Source organism: Xiphophorus couchianus, chromosome 21 (genome assembly GCF_001444195.1).
Source record: "Xiphophorus couchianus chromosome 21, X_couchianus-1.0, whole genome shotgun sequence".
In the NCBI taxonomy this organism is placed as follows: Eukaryota; Metazoa; Chordata; class Actinopteri; order Cyprinodontiformes; family Poeciliidae; genus Xiphophorus; species Xiphophorus couchianus.
In genome coordinates this window covers 10,899,561-10,920,225 of record NC_040248.1, presented here as the reverse complement: position 1 = coordinate 10,920,225, position 20,665 = coordinate 10,899,561, and the positions used below count along the sequence as shown (strand labels likewise).

The window sequence follows — 20,665 nt, the reverse complement described above, 5'->3', positions numbered from 1 at the left end:
AGACTGCATTCAGCCTCTGTTTATTTGAAGAAGATTAAATGGAATATCAGGGATTACACAGGAATTAATTACCAGCCTCTCTTACCGACACAGTCCTCCGACAACACGTAGCGAGATGACAGCCTTGTTAACGGCCCCCTGGGACCGGCGCCGTGGAGTTGTGAATGGCTGAGGGGAGGGATGTCGGAAAGGGAGGTGGAGTAGATGTAGCTCTCCTGCTGCTGGAGAGGCGCACAGACAGGAGAGCGGTTTGATCTAGCAGCAGCTGCCTTTTTCCTCACTCAGTTCTCCTCGTGTCCAAGTAGTTTTTACAGAGAAGAAATCACCTGATCCAAACAGGACTGATTAAACTTCCCACCAGCTGTCCTTTGCTGAAACTGGGAAAAGAAACAGACGACAGGATGGATTCTTTCCAGCTGCTTTTTCTGCTGCTGCTGTACGGATGTCTTCCAAAAGTAAGTGTTGTTTAAATTTAAAATAGACTGATAATCATGTTAAAGCATTTAATTGATTTGATTATTATGCATTTCACTACTACAAGAATGTAATGTTTATCCAAAAAGTGATTGAATGATTTAATAATATTCCTACTAAATGAAATTAAAGTCATTTAATCACTTAGATTTACAATGAAAACCTTGAATTGTTGATGCCATGGCTACTTTTTACATTTTCCCTCCCAGTTGTTGACAATCTAAAGATGTCTGTTTTTTTCTGAAACATTTTTTTTCATCCTTTTCTCAGAAGGTGACTCAGAACATTTAAATTCTCAGTAGTCGTTGACAGATGCTCTCTGTTCATTGACGAAAACATTTATAATTCAAATAGATGGTCTAAGCCAAGGCCACTCTGGTATAAAGTAGACATTTTTCAACAGACTGGATTGCGAGTCAGAGCAACTGAATGGGATCTAAATTCAGCTGCTTTTACCTTCAATCATTGTTTTCGCTATCAAATAATGTGCAGCAAAAAGTACGTTCAAAGTGGATGACTATAGAGAAAGACAAGAAATGTCTGGAAAAATATAGGTATTTCCTAATCCATCCATCCATCCATCCATCCATCCATCCATCCATCCATCCATCCATCCATCCATCCATCCATCCATCCATCCATCCATCCATCCATCCATCAATCGAGTGTTGGTTTTTTGTGGAACTATGCATCAGATTGCTTTACTATCCCATTTGTTTTTAGATTCCGTTTTTAACCATTTAAACCTCCGTTACTAAGATGGGAAATTCAGTGGCTCCATATACTTTGGTCTTATCTATTCACTCTCAAAGCCCCCGTGAAATCTTGTGTTTTTATCAGAAGTATTTATACTTGTGCTGAGCTCTGTTTACGTGCACTGCTGTTCAGACCCTTGTGTGATTTCAAAGAAGTGGATGCTTTTTTCCCCCATTTTCAAATACTTGTGAGAGGCAATCAAAGATAACTCTAGGACATGAATGATGGTTGTGGATTAAGTATAGCTACTGCCCACGAAGAAGGCTCCCTTGAGGCCCAAAATAGCAAAGACTCTCTCTCTCCTTTCCTTTGACTACTTCTGGGCCACCCTGATGCCTTGCATTAACCGGAATCATCACTTGTTGATCCAACTTAGTGGCTCTTGCCGGGTGTCTTTCCCAAAGTCCTCTGTGGTGGCTTTAAAGTGACACAGCCTGACATGTTACATCAATACATCCAGTGAGAAAATGTGGTGTGCAAGCCTGCACAGAAAGTCCCCTAAGTGGGTAAAACTGCACGCCAGCGGCTGAATGCCACTGTTATCGATTTAACACAAAGCAGATGGGAGACCGAGGAAGAAGAGGACAGAGAGCGCGGTGTGCAATAATAACTCGTCCTTCCCTCTGGATGTGAAAAACAAAATCACCTGACTGACACCGAAAGGAACTATCTGAATAAATAAAGTCCGTCTTCATCTAAACTGTTTGTGTTCCAGTGCAGCTGGGTGATTTCCTGTTGTGGTTACAGAGTGAGAAATGAGGTAAATTTTGAAGGAAAGCATTTGTTTGACACGCCTCCTGCTGGTTAACAGAGCAGGCCCTAACAAATGAGTTTCCCCTCACCGCAACCATAAACAGAACACTTCAAATAACACAACAAAGCTTAATTAAAAGAAAGTTCTTTAGTGGGGACAGAGAGGGTGCTTTATTTCAGTTTATTAAAAAAGGTTGTGAAGCAGCATTTTTAAATCAGCATAGAAAGCAAAATTTAAGCAGTCATCCATCAGGTCAGAGATAACACCGAGCTCTTTGAAAACAAATGGCTGCTAGAGACGAATGAGACAGCTAGCATGGACATCAATGTTGACTGAAACACAGCAACTAACTTTAATAATCATGTCTCTTTACGTTTTAGTGTGAGCACCCTGTTTCCTGTTGCCTGAGCTTCCAACAGTTCAAGAAGCCATTTTACCATTCTCCCATCTTTCCAGGATATCATTTGTACTGATGACCTAAATTGTAATCTTTTCCCAAGCCCAACCAAGCAGAACATTCATTTTCACTGTTTCACGCTGCCTCTCTGCAGACAGACACTTGCTGTCCTCTTACTTTCAGCTGACATGAACTGGATTACTCTTTCAGTGCGACGCTTCAGTCACCATGCAATCACTCTAGTATCGTTGTATTGTTCATTTCCAATGCAGCTCCAATCAATCAACGTTTAGTCACATCTTTGCCAAGCAGTAAGAAAGCATTTTTCTTTTCTCTTTCTTTTGTCTCATTTTTCATTGTTGTATCAGACAATTGGAGAAGCAAGCAAGAAACTGTTTGAATTTGTGTCTGGTGTGAGACTCAACAAAGTGTTGCTCCGACTTATAACAAATGAGAAAACATTACCGCAGCCATGTTGTTCTTATAATACAGCTGGATGTTCTGTTGGCTGAACATCACGACACAGATCACCTCCTCTCACTTTTTTTGTCTAGCTACTTGTTTCTTTAAACCCCCTCAGGGGAGAGCAAGCAGACCCTGCTAAGATGTGCCAGCTGAGTTTCTGCAGAGAAACAATCAAGCAGGTTCACAATCATATGAAGCGCACCTTTTTGTTTTACCAGGCACATATCCTTTTGTTTCGTCATTAAATATTTGAGTACTTTTAAAATTAAGCAACTTATAACAACTAAAAATGTATGACTTTGGCTGTCCTGTTGTTATAACACTAAACCACGATGTGTTTGGCAATTTGTTCTCTGTTATATCTAAGATGTTTAGTCACTTGAACAAACAGGAATTTGGCACAAAGTGAAAAGATCTATCTATGAACATCTGCTGTACTTAAATGCATGCAATAACAGTTTTTTAAAAGCCTGAATGTGTTATAGAAATCTGCTAAATTCTAATGTTTAAAAAAAAATTGGTTTTGGAAAGATTTTCTGTGATGCACCAAGAATGCAGTTTACTCCCCGTTACATAAGATAGAGAGCTGGAGTGAGATTGAAACATTGTCACATCCTTGTTGGTCTATCAACATTTCAAAGGCAACTGCTATTTGTGTTGCATTTGACCAATGATTTGTCTGTAACTAAAAGGATCTCATTAAAGAGTAGACAAGATCTCCGAGCCAATAAATACACCTCCACCTGTACAAGGAGATGGGAATGCACCGACCTTGCTATGAGATAGATCTCCTGAATGGAAAGGATTGTTTTATTCAACAGACTTGTGGTCCTCAAAAAGAACACACACACCTCCAAATTGTGCAAATAGGCTGTTCTCATTTTTTTTTGTTTTGGAGACTCAGCTCCATACTGTTTCAAGAGGGGGTAAAGGAGAAGGACAGAGTGTTAAAAAGGTAGAAAGTGATAGATATGGTTTCTGACAAAATTTCAAACTAGTTGCCGCACAAGCAGGTTCCGGTTTTGGAGCCTGGGTGTGACAGTCTCTTGGGGATATGTTTTGGATTTTGAGTTTAGTGATGACAGCACTGTATGAAGTATATGCACACAGAATGCTGTGGCTGTGGCAGATGGAGCAGTGCTGCTCCCTCATGCTGTGAATGAGCTCAAGAAAATACTAATGTTTATTTCCTTCTTTGCTGCAAGGCTGAGACTGAGACTAATATATATCTAAGGAGGTTCGTAGCGTACAGAAATTTGTTGCAGTGTTCTCATTAGATGGCCAGGAAAGCAGCAGAAAACAAAAACCTAGATGTGACATAGTTTCATGTTTGCACTGAATAGGTTTTCTGACTTTGACGTGATCCATCAATGTTCAAATAGCCTCTGAGGTTCTAGAGTTTTGGGCAGCGTTAATCTGGTTTGAAGGAGGACTAATTCCTGCTGTTCTGACATTTTCACAGTAATATAAATGTCTTTGAAATCTAAAATGAAATAGGAGGCAGCTCATGAAGCCATTTCTGGTCCTGTGTAAACCTGAATCTGTGTCCTTATCATGAACCCCTATGAACAATCAGTTTTCTATCCAATAGTAATTGTTTCCAGGTAAATAGCATTTCTAGGAATGAACAGGCCTTACCCACATTTAAACGAGGCATTATAGATAAGATGGTATCCTGACTTATTGTAACTTACAATCTGAACAAATATCTTAGCATTGCAAAAGTCGATGGATGTTGCAGTACACTGATTGTCTTGAAAAAAAAAAACATCTGCTGACAGATGCTGGTTGTACAGGAGAAAAAAAGGATAAAAGGGCAAAATGCTGTGCAGCTGGTTTCACAGAAAACAAGATAAAGATGTAAAAGAATGTAAATGTTTCTGCTCACATACGCAGCTTGTGCAGCAGAGTCAAAAGAAGAGATGGATGTGAAATAGTTCATGACCATCATCATGTTTAGAAGCTCGGACACAATCCTTCAGTCAGACATTGTTCTCAAAACTTTTGAGTATTGCCTCTTCAGGCAATAATAAATTCTTTCAGATTTTAAAATTAACGGTGAAGCGTGAAGTGTAGCAACATTGTTGTTCATTTTTCCAAACACAAACGGTTGTTGCTTGTGCTGTTTTCACTACTACATCTGACTGGAGCTGATACGTATGCTGCTTAAATGGCTGTCGGACTTCACCCCTGCTGTGTTTTGGAGGCATGTGGTGGAATACTAATGACTGACTTACTGGGACGTACTCTTACATTGAAAATCTTACATTGACTTTCTGTTGCCCTTATTGAAACCTCAATAAACTGAAATTAAAATGATTATATAATTTTTCTTTCTTTCAGGCTGTGTAAAAAAAAAAGGTTTCTCTGGACTGGATCCGTGTAATTAAGGATTCTATTGATTTTTTCAGATTATTTTTCTCCACAGTAATTCGGGATGTTATTTATCAGTTCACTAAACAAGTGTTTAAAAGTGACGTTTCTTTGTGTTTGACTAGCAGAGTCATTCATATCTAATACTTTTCTTTTGCACATTTGCTAATAAATCCTAAAATTAATGAGCAAGGATTGCACATGGTGTAGATGCTGCTCCACATAGAGATGGAGCCTGGATATGAAGGCATTACGCTGGATTGATGGGCCGCACAATAACACAACCCTCTCCTTTCATTTTTCCCTCAACTCTTCTTATCTTTTATTTGATCATTATCTCCCCATCATGCAAGGAAAAACATGGCTGCCATTTTAGAGAACAACAGCCCCTAAAAATTGAGTAGCACCAGCCTGGCAGGCCCTCACGATGAGCTCTGCTCAAACTATCAGAGCTGACAGGTATTTATGAGATCTTTTTCTTTCTAAGCTGCAGTGTGTATGTGTGCTTCCCTAGGGCTTTGCAGAGGTCCACTTATCATCTGATGCAAGGTTTAGGACATGGAGATTGATTTATTGTTCAATTTTGCTGTCGGTATGGAAGAAGTGTTAAGCTGGAGATGTTAGAAGTATATTTTCAACCTCAGGTAGTACATACGTCATTTTGCTTTCTGCATTTTAATCCAAAATAAAAAAAAAAAAGAATCACTGCCCTTTCTGATCTTCAGTTTCTTTGAGGACAGGATTGAATCCATGCAGTGAACTTGGATGATTGTTTCAGCACAGGTCACCCTCTTTGTGATTCTGGCTCTGAAAAAATAAACCAACTCTGAGCAATAAAAAACCCTTGATCCCAGCAGCCTACAGGCTAAGGCAGTGCAGACGTCACTCCATTATGTCTGTTTGCTTGTCTGATGAGGGACTTTGTCTCCGAGTTCATTCTGTCTATGCAGCATTAATAATTTTTGGGAATCTTCGGCTTGAAACCTGAGCCTGTTATTTTGAAAAACACCAAACACTAAGGAGTGTTTTATTGTTTCTGATGAAAGAAAAAGTAGGAGGAAAGTGGGGGACTAAATGTTGGATTTCTCTTAGTTTTGTGAACTTCACTCATCACACTGCAGACTTATTCAAGCTCGAACAATCTTCATTCAAGATACAGAAACACTACAGTGGCTTTTATTTTGAACTTTTTTTACTGTCAAAGCCTGAGATCTTTTGTTCAGTCTTGTGGCAGTGGGCACATTTGCCTGTTAGTCTCTGCTTTGTAATATTTTGTAATTTTTAAAAATCCTGGTCATTTTACTTCTCCATGTAACAGCATTAAATAAGTAAGTTCAGTTTCTTCCTATTCTGATTTTTAGCAGGTGAGGAGCAACAGACAACCCCTCACCAGAAAATTATTTGAACCAAGGTTTCAATTAGGAACTTCAGGATCATAAGAAAAATGTAGAAGACATGTAAACCATCATGACACTACCATACCATAGCAAGAATGAAAAAAAAACGACAAGTTTCCATACTTCTGTAAATGTTCTTCCAGATTTTACGACATATTAAGTTGCTCATGTTCCTGCCTGTCTTCTGTTTGTGTTTGGGTCCTCTGTTGCCAAGTTGTTAAAATTTCAGATATCCTTACTTGGTGTGAAATCTACTTTGACACAAATATTTGCATGTGACGCCACTCAAAGCTTGAACATAAAATGTGAAACCAACAAAGAATTTAGCTTCCACTGATTTCTTGGTCAGGTCACCTCAAAGAAAGCTTGCATCATATAAATGGCAACAGAAATTTCACCCTGGGAAAAATTACTTGCATACCAGATGACAAGGGCCACGTCTTGCCACTTGAAACATTTCCCGAGAGCTGTGTTTCTCAAACTGAGGTCTACAGCAGTTTAATGTGAAATCCATAAATATGTGCTGAAGAAGATGAAATCTGCTTTCACAGTGTCTGGAGGAAACTCAACGGATAACACAATGTGGCAATATTCCTTAAGGTCTTTTCTTACCTGTTCATATTAGCTGTGACAGGTAGAGCACAGCCCACTTATTGTGGCACTTTTTTTTTTTTTTTTACAAAAGCATTGAACAGCAGAAAAAGAATTGCGAAACAAAGAATCAGAAGTTTTCTCCTATGACAGTGCTGCTCTCAAGATTCCTCCTGCATTTGAGGATATATCCACATCAGTAACAAAATGATTATAAATCATTTTGAACGCAAAATGATGGTAAAGTCCTTCCAACTTTAAAGTCTCAGAGCTCTTCCCTAAAACTAAAATGTCAAAATTTCCAGAGGAAACAAGCTGAAAGTGTTGGAGTGCTGTAATGGCAGTAAGGATATTTCCATTAATTGTTTCCTGACATGTCATTTTGCAATACAATTCTAATAGAAACTGATTAATTACAGAAGGTTTTGTGTTTATTGTTCCTACACAAAATTGCCAAACTGCATTTTAGACCCTTTAGTGCTGCCCCCTCTTCAGTTCATTTCACCCTGTTAGTGATGCCTTTCATGCTGTGTTCAAACTCTGTCTTTACTACGGTGGAAACTCTGCTGAGTCGGTTCTGTACAAAGTGAAATACAGCTTTAGTTTAATGTGTTTCCATGTATGACAGATGACTGGTCTTTTGAGAGCAGAATCAGGACATTTCTCACATATATTTAAATTATTGCTTTGTTTTCCACTGAGGACTTTCAAGTGTAACGTCTCTAATAATGTGCTAGCTACAGTTTGATGTTGTGCTGAAAATTCATTGTGATAATAGTGTCTTTCTCAGAGAGAAGCTTTGTTGTTCAAATGAAGCAACTAAATAAGTGCACAGTTGGTACATTAACCCAGAGTCTATTCCAGGTCAATCAATACTAAGGTCACCAAATGGTTCAACAGGAGATTTCATTCTGCCTCGATTTATGTACATCCAGTTTGCAGATTAAAGTCTGATCTCCCGGCTGCTCTGCTGCTATTACTTCAGGTATGTCGGATTTGATGCTGTAATCAATTTTAGAAAAAGACTCCCATGAGCAAAACCTCATGCATGGTGTCAGTGTGACCTCATCCAGGTCAGGGGGAGGTAAATAAACGAATAAATTAAACCCAGACAAGACAGGAGAGGTATATAAAGTTGTGGTTTGTAAAATATTCATGTCTCTTGGACTTTAGCTAAGTGTGTTTTGTTACAACCATGAACTTTAATTGTATTGTAGTAGGTTTGTTTATTAAGGCAAATTTATTTGCTGAGTCTTAATGTGTGGAGTGCGAAACATTTAAATGTTTCATTGTCAAAATATAACTGGTCTCACTGTGTCTTAGTGCTTCATTTAAATCAAATTTACAAGTCACACTCAGGTTTATTGCCATCAGACCTAAAGAATCAGTACATCACTCAAACAGAGCCTGCCTGGAATCAAAAAGCAGGCTGAAAGTTTTTATGAGTTGATTCAAAAAAATTCCAGAACAGATAAGAAACAAAGCCACTATTATACAGCTAACAAATGGGTTATTAAGCAATTTATTAGGTTTCATGTGTCCAGTGAAGCACAGTGAGAGCCGTTACCCACAAACAGAGAAAACATGGAGAAACGTACTTGTACTCCAGTCTGCAGTTGAACCCACAAATATAAAGCTGTTTTTTAAAAGGAAAAAAGGGAGCATGATATAAAAAAGTAAAAGATTTATTGCTGCGAGGTCCTGTTAAACATAAATTACAGAAACATAAATAAAAGAACATATATGTGGTATATGAATAGCCATGTTTAATAGAGCTCCGATGTCTGTCAGATTAAAAAAATTGGTCTGAAAATGACAGCTGTTCCTATATGCCATGTCCTTCTTCTTTTTTTCCTGACAGCGATGATTTGCAACAGCACGGTGGCTTAAAGTGTCGATAAAGACCAATTACTGGCCATGCAGGGTTCAGTGAATTGTTAATACATCAACTACTTTTTGCTCCAGCACTCCTTTTACTCTGACCTTTGCTGCTCTCACTGCTTTGGAGCTTGGGCTGGGAGAGTTCATGAATATGCTCTGGTTCATACTGACTCCTCTATCCCTCTCTCTGCTCATCTCCTCTGACCTTCTCAGGTTTTTGCTGCTCGTCTTACACGTTTTCTTTGGCCCACCGGCTCTCTGCCAGTGGCTGTCAGCCCGCATTTTTCAGCCTTTGTTGACACAGATGAACAATCGCAGCAGATTACTCAGTGGCTCCCCTCTACACTTCCTAATCCATTTGCATGATAGCATCTATTTTCCTTTTCCAAGAAGAGACTTTGTTAAATTTCTGACATAGAGAACATTTCTGTGCATTGACTGCGTTATCAGCATGAGCTTGATTCTGAAGGAAAAAAGGCCTTACGGGAAGCTAAAATGTTGTAAAAGAAAAAAAACAAAGTAAAGAAACCCTTGAACAGAACCTTTCTACTCCTCTTAATCACTAAAATAAAACCTTTTTACAAGTAATTTCTGTGTCACAGTGAAATGATGCATATTTTTCTCATAAGATCTTGTTTTCTTAATCTTTTGCAGGTACTATCAGTACAGATGTGTGACATGATGAACGAGATCGAGCTGGAGAAAGAGCACTGTGAAAATCGTACCTCTGGGAATGTCACTTCAGGTCATTCTTGAAAACTCTTTCTGTTTGTTGAGTGTGTACAGGGGGCTATTAGGAGGGAAGAGTAGTGTGCAAGGGTGAAATGACTTCGAGGAAAGGAGGAAACACTCTCCTCCTTTCCCCTAAAGTGCTATTAACAATAGTAGGGATAGAGTGTGTGTATTTTATACGGTTGACTAATTCAACACAGTAAATTTGGGCTCAATCTTGAAACAGAAATGAAGTCTTAAAAATCATTATAGATTCTCATGTAGTGTTTTTTGCCACTAGTAAACTCTAAGCTACAGCACTTGAAACACTTTCAAATAAAATGTACATTTTTTTAAGAGTGAGTTACACAAACTAGCAAGATTTCTATGACCTTTGTAAGACATTCAAGCTCACAGCATCACAGATCCTTCACCATGCTTGACCGAACATGAGGTGCTTTAACACAATCTAATCCCGGCTTTTCAAAAACCGCACAGGACTTGAATGTGTCACACCGTTTGAGCGAGACATTATAGTAGCTCCTGTCACACGGCATGGCCAAAGATGACAAACTGCATGAATTGTAGCTTCGGCACAATTGAGTCAGACGAGTCTGACATGTCGGTCCATCAATAAAGGGACAGCATGTTATGGATGTCAATGTGTTTATTATGAGAGTAGGATGGTGAAGAGGAAGAGGTGAGGAGGGAAGAGAGGCAGCGGTAGAACCTGCAATAACTGCGCACAAGAGGAAAGGAATCCCCTGTCAGTCGATGCCGCTGCAGTCACACCTCAATGTTTTCCCAGAATTTATGAGACACAGCTTGATATTTGTCGCCAGTCGTCTTTAGTTGTGGGAGCTCTGAATCAGAGGTTGGCACTTTTATCGCACTAAGTGATCGCAGAAAAGAGATACAAAGATTTTATCTAAGACATACCATGACAGCAGTTCTTTGCTTTGCTTGGTTTATATCAGACCCACCTGACCCACCAAACTGGTCAGTTTGTTGCTGAAAAGCTCAATCTTAGTGTCATCTGACCAAATATCAGAGTTCCTGTTGAAGCTCCAGGAGAGTTTAAAAATAAAACTCCACTTGTTAGCTTTTTCAGTGTAGGACAAAATTGTCTGTTTTTTTTTCTTTTCATGCCTCCAAGTCAGCTTGTAGATATGATCAGATGGTCATTAAAGACATTTCATAACCTTGTCTTTGTTGTTGTCCTCTAAGAATCAGATTTCTCCTTAGCTATGCTGGTCTCTCGCTTCAAATACAAATGTATTATTATTATTATTATTACTATTATTATTGAAACACAACACATTAGATTAAGCCAAAGGCCCTACTAACCAGTGTAATCAAGCACTCATATTTACATATCCAGACCCATTAATGTACAATCAGTTGTAACATTTCAATTACAGTAAAAGGTTAAACAACTTAAATAAAGATAAAAGTCATAAAAGTTTAAAAAATACATTGAATGCGCAAGAAAGTTGTGATAAGTCACATCATCTGTAGGTGTAAAAAATTATCTCTCTAAATGGACAGGCCTCTTCAACACACTTATGCAAAATCATTTAACAACACAAGAATGCCTCTTAATGCATTATCTGAACATTGAATTATTACTGCTTTATATTCTCACCCACTCAATCATTGTTTCCTGGGATTCCTGTCATTTTTAAGCGCACAAAATCACTTATACCTATTAGACAGTATCGGTCTTTCCTCCAATTGCTTTCATTTTAACATACATCCATATACCTGCTGGCCATACCGTACTTTGCTTTAAGTGGTCCCATATAAAGAGCTGGTGTGAGAACAGCTTTCTCCATCTCTGCACTGATCTCATTTTTCTGCTCTCCTATCTGCTTCCTCAACAGGAAGGTAGTGAAAGTTGAACTCTGAGGTCACATCCTGAATAAATGAATTAGCTGACTGTCCATTTATGGGAGAACATACAGTACATCCTTAAGAACATATGGCTGAGAAACTTTTAGCCGCAGTGGATTCGTTCTGAAGACTTTGAGAAACTTTCTTTGTTTTGAACTTTCCATAAACTAAATTTGCACAGGGGTAGTTTACAGCTTGTGTTTTGTGTTTTCACACCTTCCTCAGGCTTTACGGGGTGTTAGGTGGCAGAATGAGGACGGCTGACAAGGTTGTGACCTTGGCGTGTAATACAGAAAAATGATAGAAACAGATTTCTATGAAGACTTAAGAAAGAAATCACTACAGCTCACAAAGTTATCCTAAACAACAACCTCATTTTCAGTTCTCCTGTATTTATTTGTTTATACCTGAATACAGAAATGTTTGAACAATAAATAATTTTATGTCCAAATTATTATCTGATTATTTTGTGTATTCAGAACAAGATTATTTTCCTTCTACCACAAAATTTACTAAATGTCTGGCATAACAATTATTCGCTTTCATTTATAAAATACAAATAAGAAATTTTTCATAAATTCCACACAGGTGACTTTAGTAAACCAGACCTTTTGCAGATCTGTGGCACTAAAAGATTCAGGACTCCGCTGTGCGATGACTTCGTTCTGTCATTGCCCTCCCTCAGCATGTCTCCTGTCGTATGGTGAGTGATGCAATGTTTGTGTTGTTGACCTTTTTTGGCAGGTTGCCAGGGGATGTGGGACATCATCGCCTGTTGGCCTTCAGCCAGAGTCGGAGAAGTGGTGACAATAACCTGTCCAACATATTTCAGCTACTTCAGTGACAAAGAGAGAGGTAAAATTATCACAAACACTGAGCTGATGGCTTAAAGTACCGTTTCTTGCAATTTCAGACCAAATATGGCTAAAAAAAGAAAAGGTAAAAAAAAAAAAAAAAAATTGTAACCAGTACTTTAGTTTCCCCTGGATTAAAATGGAGTGACCAATGGAACACAATGAACTTATTTTCATATTAGTTTGAGGTTAGTTTTAGATAATTAGAGTTTTGCAATATATGTCTTAGTGAATCCATGCTTTAATATTGCTTACACAAAAGTCAGACTCTACCATCATTTCATAGCTGAAATCGAGACCCGTCACACCCAGTTACATTTTTCAGTCTGTTATCGGGAAACATGCCTGAGTGAGCTGTACCCTCAGTTTCTTCAGGTAGTCCATCTGCGTCGAGGTTTGACATGGTGCATGTTAATATATTCTAGATAATATTGTGGGTTTTGGAGCTACGGTTGCCTTTCTCTAATCATGGCAGAGAGATTTTGTGAACAAGTGCTGCCAGAGGTTATTTTTTCAGACCTTTTCTGTGCCAACTCCTGGGTTCTGAAACTCACTGCCAGTGTTCATTAGACAAAACTCTTCACTGTGTAGATTTAAAACTTTGCTGAAAACCCTCATCTTGACTTTTTTCGCAGTATGGCTGAGCTCTTTTTATTTGTTGGAGCTACTTTGTAACAACATCTTTGTCTTGAAATTAGGGCCAGCACTTTAACGCATTAATTTCCATTAATTAAATTACATAGATTTTAACGTGAAATATTTTTTAAACATAATTAATTGCATTTTTTTTTTACATACAAAGGATTTTGGCCAGTACCTTTGTATCCCCGTGTTTATGTCCGTAAGTCAGACGCACAAGCGACATTCGCAGACAAAGCTGCTTCTCTTGGCCCCCTCCGAAGCAGTGTTAATATTGTCTTCAAAAAAACAATCTGATGGGACTCTAAAAAGGCTATTGTGTGTTGTCTGAAGAAGTATTTTTTAAAAGAAGAAACTTCTCTTTTCACCCATTCAGCTATTAATCTTTTACTTCAGCAAGTCACCAGCATTGAGTAATTTGTGTGTCAGCTGGACAGGTGTAACTAATAAAGTGAACAGTGATGGAGTTATAAAAATACAGAGACAGATTGAATTTGTCCCAGCCCCACAATATTTAACATAATTATTAATAAATAAAAAAATGTCACTGACAACAAAAATGAACACTAAACTTATGCCTTTTCCATTTCTACTCAATGCAAAATGCAACTCATTTAAACATTTTGGAGCACTGTAAAAGTGCTTCTTATCTGCTCATGCTGCATCTAAGTCTGACTTTCACAATCAATGCTTGCACTGTGAAAGCTTTGTGAAAACACATATAAATAGAAAGTGGCTTACATCTAGGACTCCGAAAACAAAAGAGGAGAAAAAAACACATCATCACACGTCATCTGCAAAGAATTTATCATTTTCCTCCATCAAAAAATATTTCATGAAGGATCTTTTTAAAAGAATATTGTAAGTTGGGTAACAGCATTTAATCATTTTCTCCCTAAAAGTATGTTTTGGTATTAATGTGATTAATTTTTCAGCGTCCTTCATCCAAAGGAATGACTCTGGAGTGATCATGCTTTGTAAGTTAGTTCAGCAATTTTACCGCTGAAAAGGACAAATCTGAGATAAGCAAAGAATGAGGTGGTTTTTTCTTTCTAAAAGAGTGCTTGGGCTATAACTGGTAAATGTTTCAACAAAGAACTATCAATCATCAAGAAAATAAACGTTTTTCTAAAGTATTATTAATGTAGTTAACCACATAGCTTATCTCAGTTCTTAAAATAATCACTTTCATTAAGGTGAGGTTCTGCAAAGTTGATGTCAGTATTTTTTGTCCTACATGAAAAGAAACCAGAGGTTACAGTCATAATAAAAAGGCATTTCACATTTTAGGATTTTGTTTATTTTGTTTTATTGTGTCCCTCTTCTGGTGAATAAAATGAAGTTTACATGTCTTCATATGGACAGATGGTTGGAAATGCAAAACATGAAAATAAGAATTAAGCTGGAAGTCATAATCCATACAATACAAAATAACATCTTTCAATTAAAACATGTACAGGAAATAATTTTAAAAATAACTTCATGGGAACAACATTTAATGCATGAATAAATAATTTAAAAAAAAATAAATATAAAAAAGGGAATTCGAAAAACATTATGAAATAAATAGATGTTATAAATAAATAAAAAATAAGGAAATCAAGTTATGCTTAAAAAACTAAATATTAGCTCATAATTGTTGTTTTTGCTTCATTTGTTGATGTAATTATCTTTTATAGAGCTATGAAATAAGATATTTTTTGTAAGATGACTACATTTTGAGTCTTGCTTCGTTTTTATGCCTAAAAAAATGTAAAACTTGTTTTTCCTCCATATAAAAGTTAGATATACCCCAAACAAAATTGTTTGCACTCATACCTCAGAATCTATTCAGTTTTCAACCTTTTCTTTTCACCATGGTGTACTTCCACAGTAATAATATTGTAATCATCTAAATTCAAAACACTTAAATTCAAAGCCTTAAGTATGAATTGTGCTATAAAAATACACCTGCCCTGATTCAGTTGATTGAAGAAACGTTTTCCGAATATATTTATACCATATATGCTGCTTATAACATATCTTCAATGTAATCAGATGAATAAATCTTTTGTTAAAACACTTGGCCTGACTCAAAACTTAAAAAAAACCCCCTTCTTACTCTCTCTTTAAGGCATTTTGAGAGCAGGGGAGTGATGAATATCCAATCCACACCTCAGGGCTTTTTCTCTGCTACTCCTGTGCTTCATACGTGTGACCCAGCAAGTCGGTGCTCATTCCTGCTCCCCCACTGAGAGATATGTTGAAATCCAGCTATTGACAGCCCTGCTGAGAGACACGGTGATGGAGCTTTTGGCTGTTAGGTGTAACCACTCACAGATCACATGCAGGTACTCCAAGGACATGGATATGATAGTTTTGTGCGCCTCCAATGCATGCTTTCATGGATAAAAGAGCCAGTTTGTGAAATAGCCCAGTCCTTTCACTTGTTCTTGGTTTATTTTTTTTAGTAGATGTTAAAATAGCAGAGCTGCATGTATATCCTTTCGAACAATACTCTGAGAAACAGTCATTCCCTTTAAGTAGAGAGTTCTCTTAAAAGCATTTCTTTTACTTGAACCTGTCATTTGTCAGCAGCTCTTCAGCAATTTTTTTTGTCAGCTTTTATTCAGCCGTGCACAGTTCAAGCATTCAGGAAGACTCTTTCACCTTTGCTTATTCTATAGTTGTGAAAAGCCTCTTAAGCGTCCAGTAGAATTCACCACATATAGCTATTTGTTCATGCTGAACCCCACTCACTCCACACCACCAACCTCATGGTGGCATTAGCACCTTTTCAGGGTCAAACTTCAAATTAGAGACACAGGAAAATGTGATGCTTTGCAGATGAAGGGTGCACTTTCAACCCCGCTTGAACTAATGGCAGCAGGAGAGAGGAATGATGTTGAAGGTGCCGGTAAACATCCTGCAAAAAATTCAAACAAACCTGTGAATCTCCTCGTGAAATTAGCATCACAGCAGATATGTTCAGGTAACCGTTGAACATTTTTCAGCCTTTACGCAGTTTCACTTCTTTAAAGTAACTGGTTTGACACTAGACCTTTTTTTTTGCAAACTGCATTAAATACAAGCTGAGCAACTACTACTACAGTGACGATTTTATATTCCATTTATATCTGCAACTTTCTTGTGCAAGCTTCGGTTTTGCAGTCTGTTTCTGATTGCACGACAAAATGTAAGAAAGGGCAGACAGTGCAGGACATAGAAAATCTCAGTTGTTAAATGTCTTGCTCAACAATGTGAGACAGATCAGGGATATGCTTTGACTTTAGATGAAACTTTATCCCATCTGTCACTGCTAAAACCATGCAAAGCAGGAATAAATTAAGGAATCGAAATTCTTATTTATCAAAACAAGAATTAAATTTATTAAGCATGAGATTTTCTCTGGTCTATCTTACTCCCACATTTTGATATAAGTTGTCCTGTAATGATTAGAAATCCCAGTTAATTACATCTGAGACATGATTCCAAAGGCTGATCATGGGTGGAGGTCGAGTGGATTTTCTCTCCTGCAGAGAATGAAAACTGCTCTGAAAATGTGATGTGTTGATATAATTTCCCTAAGACTTGACCCCTGAGAAATCTGCAACCTGCTGAGGCATGATGATAAGTAATAAAGGGACAAATTCTCATTAGGTCCTTTTTAATTATTTAACATTGACCACTTTCTAAGGGAAATTATCACAAATACTTACCAAAGATAAACAACATTCTTTTAGTCAGAATCAAAAGGACAAATATAATTTGAAAAAAGCACATCCAAGGAAGCCCAGAGACTAAATGTTCTCTTCAAAGTCACTTTTAGGCATTTAAACCTGCAATATTGAAGTGTTTTACAGTTTTTATGTCCCAAATTACACATTTCATGAACTCCAACCCCCAGGATTGCCGGAGATTATATGTCCCACAGGTTTTAAATATAAAACATTCATGGATTATTACACTCTTCATCTGACATAAAAGTAAGTTTAATTCAGTTTTCAGAATTAACTGCTATGAAATAATCTTGTTACGGGTCCTGGGTGAAGTCCTTTCTCCTTTCCACCCAGTTCCTCTCACTCTAAAGGCAAATAAATAAGGAGGCGTTATACAAATCATTCAAAGTTGGTTACATTGTCTCCTATCCTGGTTTCAATTGACCCTGTACCTCAGTTATCACATGTTGCCTAGGTGACAGACTCATTAAAGTTATTTATGTTTCTGTGTCGTTTTAAAGCAGTGCCAGTTCACGGCACATTATCCACCAGAAGAAACTCAGGTGATCCATCATGGGACATTTACAAAGACAAAAAGTGTAAAAACAGACTAGAGGCACAATATAGACATGACAAAAATACATGTACATCTTAACAAGGATGGTGTAAAAAAATAAAGAGGATGAATAGCTAAGATAAAAGATAACAGATACCCCCCCCAAAAAACTAGGATAAACTGCAACAGGTGTGCTTTGTTATTTTGCAGTCTGATTGCTGTAGGCACAAATGACTTGTGGAATCATGTAGCTCAGATTTTCCTTTGAAAAATTCTGCCATTTGACCTTCTGCTGAATTTTTAAAGCAGAGGATGTGTTGAATCCACAAGAATTTCATTCATCTTTTTAATAATCAGCTCATTGTACAGCTGTGCTGCAGATACCTGGTCAACTTCAATAACACTACTGGATAATTTAGTCACGTACTGCAATATTTTATGATCTTTAGCATGCATATTTCCCAAAGCGCAATACTCTCAAAAGATAAAACCCTCTGTAAAAAGAGCATATTAAAAGAGTTGGACAATGCTGCTGTCTAATTTCAAAATGTTCAGTTTCATCAAAAATAACACCCTGTATTCCCGTATTCTGTTTTTTTTCTGTGCTCAATGATTAAAACACAGTTCATAGTCGTTTTCAACTCCTAAATGTTTGAAAGTTGAGACTCTCTCTCCCAGTTCCCCGTTAATCTTGGATGGAGAGATAATTATTCCTTTCTCTGAGCATTTCTTTTGTTTTCTTAATATTGATAAAATGTTGCCTGTAGCTCACTGAAGGAAACACTGTTTCTCTTATTCGAAAACCTTTCAGGTTTTTGAGTCTTTGTCTGTAAGCAGATCATTTTTCATTGAGAGTTTTCCGTTTATAGATTAAAACAAAATTCTTCTAGTACAAAATTTATTGGATCATGTTTTGTGTATTATAACATGGGGACTGAGCAAAATACACCGAGGCTTTAATGAATAAGTAAAAAAGTTTCAAATTTTGAAAAGAGGAAACAACTTTGCTAAAGAATGATGTGCATATTTTTATGCTTTTCCTTATTTCAAACCAGTAATCTATCCTTCAAAGAGGACCACAGTCATGTCAGATTTGACAATGAGTCGCTTCTCTGATTAATTCAACCTCATTCTCCTGTAGCAGGGATATCAGAGTCCAAATTGCAAGATGCACCTTGTTAGAACACTGTCTACCTGGCGGATTATGGAATTTTATAAAGTGTACCTGACAGGAAGTGACATGGCAAAAGAGAAACTGACAAAGTTACCTGAAGGCAGAGCTTTGCACCAAAGTTTGAAATGGCATCTGAGAAAGAACCTTACCTAAGCTCTTAAGCTGTGAAATTAACATAAAGTGAAATATTTCAATATTCTTTCTAAACCGCTTCACTGAAGTAACATGGGAAGAGAAAATTAGATCCTGTAATCCTTGAAGATGTGTATTTGCAACTTAACATTTTAGAGCCAACACCGAAATTATCTCTAAAGTCTAGAGAAAGCAGTCAACTTTTAAATAGGTTGGGATTCAATGTTTTCATTTTTTGCATCCATATTGTACAGATAAAGAGCTCCTAAAATTAGTTTTGCCAGTACTGGATGACCAGCTGCGTTCAATTTATATAGTTTGTGCTGTTCTAAGAGCAAAGCTGCTGATGAAAAACAAACAGAGGATATCAGCAGTATGCACAGCAAAGAAACAGATTGAGACGAATTCCTGCGGAGGAACACCAAACAGGAAGAGGTTAAAAAAGCTGAAGGGGATAAAACTGTATGAATACAAATATGCAAAAAACAAAAGTGAAATAAAATCAACCCATGTCTGCACACACACTGGCTTTTATAGAAAGAGTTCCATGTACTCTGTGTGATCTTTCTTTATTTGTGAAATGAATTCACAAAGCAAATGGCACTAAATACACCTATACCCATGTTCGCTTGTAGTAATTTATAACAAACACATCAGCTGCTAAACTGATCATAGAGGGAAAAAAACTGTTTTACTTTTACAATTATTTGAGTCATTTCTTAATCTTTTTGTGTAAAGTATCTGTTGGAATGCTCAACAATCAAGCTTTGGAATCTGTTTTAAAAAAAGTTTTAAAACTCAATTTAGATAATTCAGCTAGGTATTTTACCGCAACAGGGCAATAAATACACTACAAAGACTGAAGGTCTTCGACTAAAGGTGGCATTGACGTCTTTAAAAGTTCTCTACAAAGTCCTTCCCCACCCGAAAGTGAAGAAGAGCATCCACAAAACTGTCTTGGAGATTATCTAATTGCTTTATAAAACGGGGGGAATATTGACAAGCAGCATGTTTACACCCAGCTACAGTAAGGACAACCTGACATTTCAATCACACGCTGACCTTTCTCTGACTGAGCAGAACATCTTGGTACACCGAAACCTCCTCCTGCACGTTTTCGCTCCTCGGCTCATGTGATGACATTTTCCTGCAATTAGCCATGCTTACAGTCACAAAGCAGATCTGCTGCCTGTCACACTGTACTCCAGATTAGACAGTGTATTGATTTACAATATGTTAACAAATCTTTGATGAAGTCTTACAAATAATTTGTAAGTTATTGAAGAAACACATTCTCTCATAGTGTAGATATTAGCAATAATGAGGCTGTATTTTCCTGCACTCAGTATCAGAGAAGTTAAGAAATCCAGACAGCTCTCCGAAGAAGGTCTAAACCTTAGAGGATACAAAACGTTTTTTGGTTGTGTTTTAACCAAGAATTACAATTGGTGTGAACCTCTGATGTCTAACCATGCACAGACTTGGGCACAAAAGTTCAAGGAAAAAATACACACAACCACACAAAAAGATGTACACATCTTGTTTTTAATGCATTTTATTATTCAGAGTACTTATTATTTGTTCTCCAGAAGCCAATGAAGTTTGAAAGAGTTGTATTTCCATCTTCTTGCTAATGAAAATTAACATCATCCACAACACTTTCTACTGTATTGTTTTATATCTGGCTGTTTTTGGGCTTGTAATGTTAAAACCTTGAAGCTGATGCAAAGTTTTGGGACTAGATGTAAGCCCCCCGATAAAACCCAAGAGTGGCAAACCAAAAGGTTAAGCTATAACTAAACTTAGAGTTTGATTAGTCAGGTTACCATGTCAGAACTTCTGGGGGGTTTTGGACAATGGTGTTAAATTATTTTTTGTTTATGTTTCAAAATATAAAGTTGTAAAAGATTTATCAGGCAT

General features: G+C 37.3%; 1 protein-coding gene across 2 annotated transcripts in view; it reads left to right on the top strand.

The window, feature by feature from the left end:
* The first annotated feature begins 240 nt into the window (after positions 1-240).
* The window catches only part of vipr1b (vasoactive intestinal peptide receptor 1b), a 34,288-nt gene continuing 13,863 nt past the window's right edge, over positions 241-20,665 (top strand). Inside the window, exons 1-3 of one of the 2 annotated variants that reach the window (XM_028005837.1) lie at positions 241-455; positions 9,743-9,833; positions 12,437-12,547. In XM_028005837.1, coding sequence (XP_027861638.1) covers positions 402-455; positions 9,743-9,833; positions 12,437-12,547 — 256 coding nt within the window. In that variant the 5' untranslated portion in view covers positions 241-401. Of the gene's footprint in view, positions 456-8,113; positions 8,193-9,742; positions 9,834-12,436; positions 12,548-20,665 lie in introns of those variants that run through there. The other variant, XM_028005838.1, reaches the window with a different exon arrangement.